The 1,388-nt window shown below is 58.4% G+C and overlaps 1 protein-coding gene across 1 annotated transcript in view; it reads right to left on the reverse strand.

Annotated features, from left to right (window-relative positions):
* Positions 1 to 171: 171 nt before the first annotated feature.
* TARBP2 (TARBP2 subunit of RISC loading complex) overlaps positions 172 to 1,388 on the reverse strand; it is a 6,515-nt gene continuing 5,298 nt past the window's right edge. Inside the window, exon 3 of the mRNA XM_032441624.1 lies at positions 172 to 609. Within this exon, the coding sequence (XP_032297515.1) occupies positions 423 to 609 (187 nt within the window). The 3' untranslated portion in view covers positions 172 to 422. The remainder of the gene's footprint in view (positions 610 to 1,388) is intronic.

The following is a 1,388-nucleotide window of genomic DNA, read 5'->3' on the forward strand; positions in this document are numbered from 1 at the left end:
GGGATATGGGAGGATATAGGGGGATATGGGGGGGATATAGGGGGGACATATGGGGATATAGTGCTTTAACCCCACGTAGAGGTGGAGGTGAAGGGGGGAGGCCACCCCCTTCCAGCCCCATAAATGCCCCCCATGGTCTCCCCCCCCCACAAACACACCAACACACGGAGCTACAAACCCCCCCACTTTATTCCTGGGGGCTGCCCCGTGTCCAAGGACCCACCTGGGGGTGGGGGGTGGGCAGAACACAGACCCCCCCCCTGCCCTGAGGTCCATCCAGGTCCCCAATGTCCATCAGTGTCGGTGGGTCCATGGGGGGGGTCCACGCATCACTGTGCGGCTCCATCCATTTATGGGTCCCTCTGTGTGTCCCCAATGGGGCTCCGGGTGCCGGGGGTCCATGGGGTGGGGTTGGGGGGGTGTCATTTGCCCCCTGCCATGATGCGCAGGTACTGCAGGGCATTGCGGGCAGCGTGGGAACGGGCTCCATCGCGGGACGGGGCGGCTCCGTGACACACAGTGGCCGGTTGGGTGGACAGTTCGACCAGGCATTGGTGTAACCCACTGAGACTGAGGGCATCTGAAATGGGGGGAGATGGGGGGCAGAGTCACAGCCAGACCCACAAGTGAGATGAGACCCACTAATGAGACCTCAGCCCCATAGAATTGGGGGGGGACATGGCTGGTTATAGGGCTGGTTATGGGGCTGGTTACGGGGCTGGTTATGGGGTTGGTTATGGGGTTGGTTATGGAGTTGGTTATGGGGCTGGTTATGGGGTTGGTTATGGGGCTGGTTATGGGGTTGGTTATGGGGCTGATTATGGGGCTGGTTATGGGGTTGGTTATGGGGTTGGTTATGGGGTTGGTTATGGGGTTGGTTATGGGGCTGGTTATGGGGCTGGTTATAGGGCTGGTTATGGGGTTGGTTATGGGGTTGGTTATGGGGCTGGTTATGGGGCTGGTTATGGGGCTGGTTATGGGGTTGGTTATGGGGCTGGGGGGGTGGAGAATTGGGGTCCTTCAGCCCGGAGTTGGGGCATGGTTGATTATGGGGCTGGTTATGGGGCTGGTTATGGGGTTATAGGGTTATAGGGCTGGTTATGGGGCTGGTTATAGGGCTGGTTATGGGGCTGGTTATGGGGTTGGTTATAGGGTTGGTTTATGGGGCTGGTTTATGGGGTTGGTTTATAGGGTTGGTTTATGGGGTTGGTTTATGGGGTTGGTTTATGGGGCTGGTTATGGGGCTGGTTATGGGGCTGGTTATAGGGCTGGTTATGGGGCTGGTTATGGGGCTGGTTATGGGGCTGGTTGTGGGGCTGGTTATGGGGTTGGTTATGGGGCTGGTTATGGGGCCGGTTATGGGGTTGGTTATGGGGCTGGTTATGGGG

The sequence above is a fragment of the Coturnix japonica genome, unplaced genomic scaffold (genome assembly GCF_001577835.2).
Source record: "Coturnix japonica isolate 7356 unplaced genomic scaffold, Coturnix japonica 2.1 chrUnrandom339, whole genome shotgun sequence".
Lineage (NCBI taxonomy): Eukaryota > Metazoa > Chordata > Aves > Galliformes > Phasianidae > Coturnix > Coturnix japonica.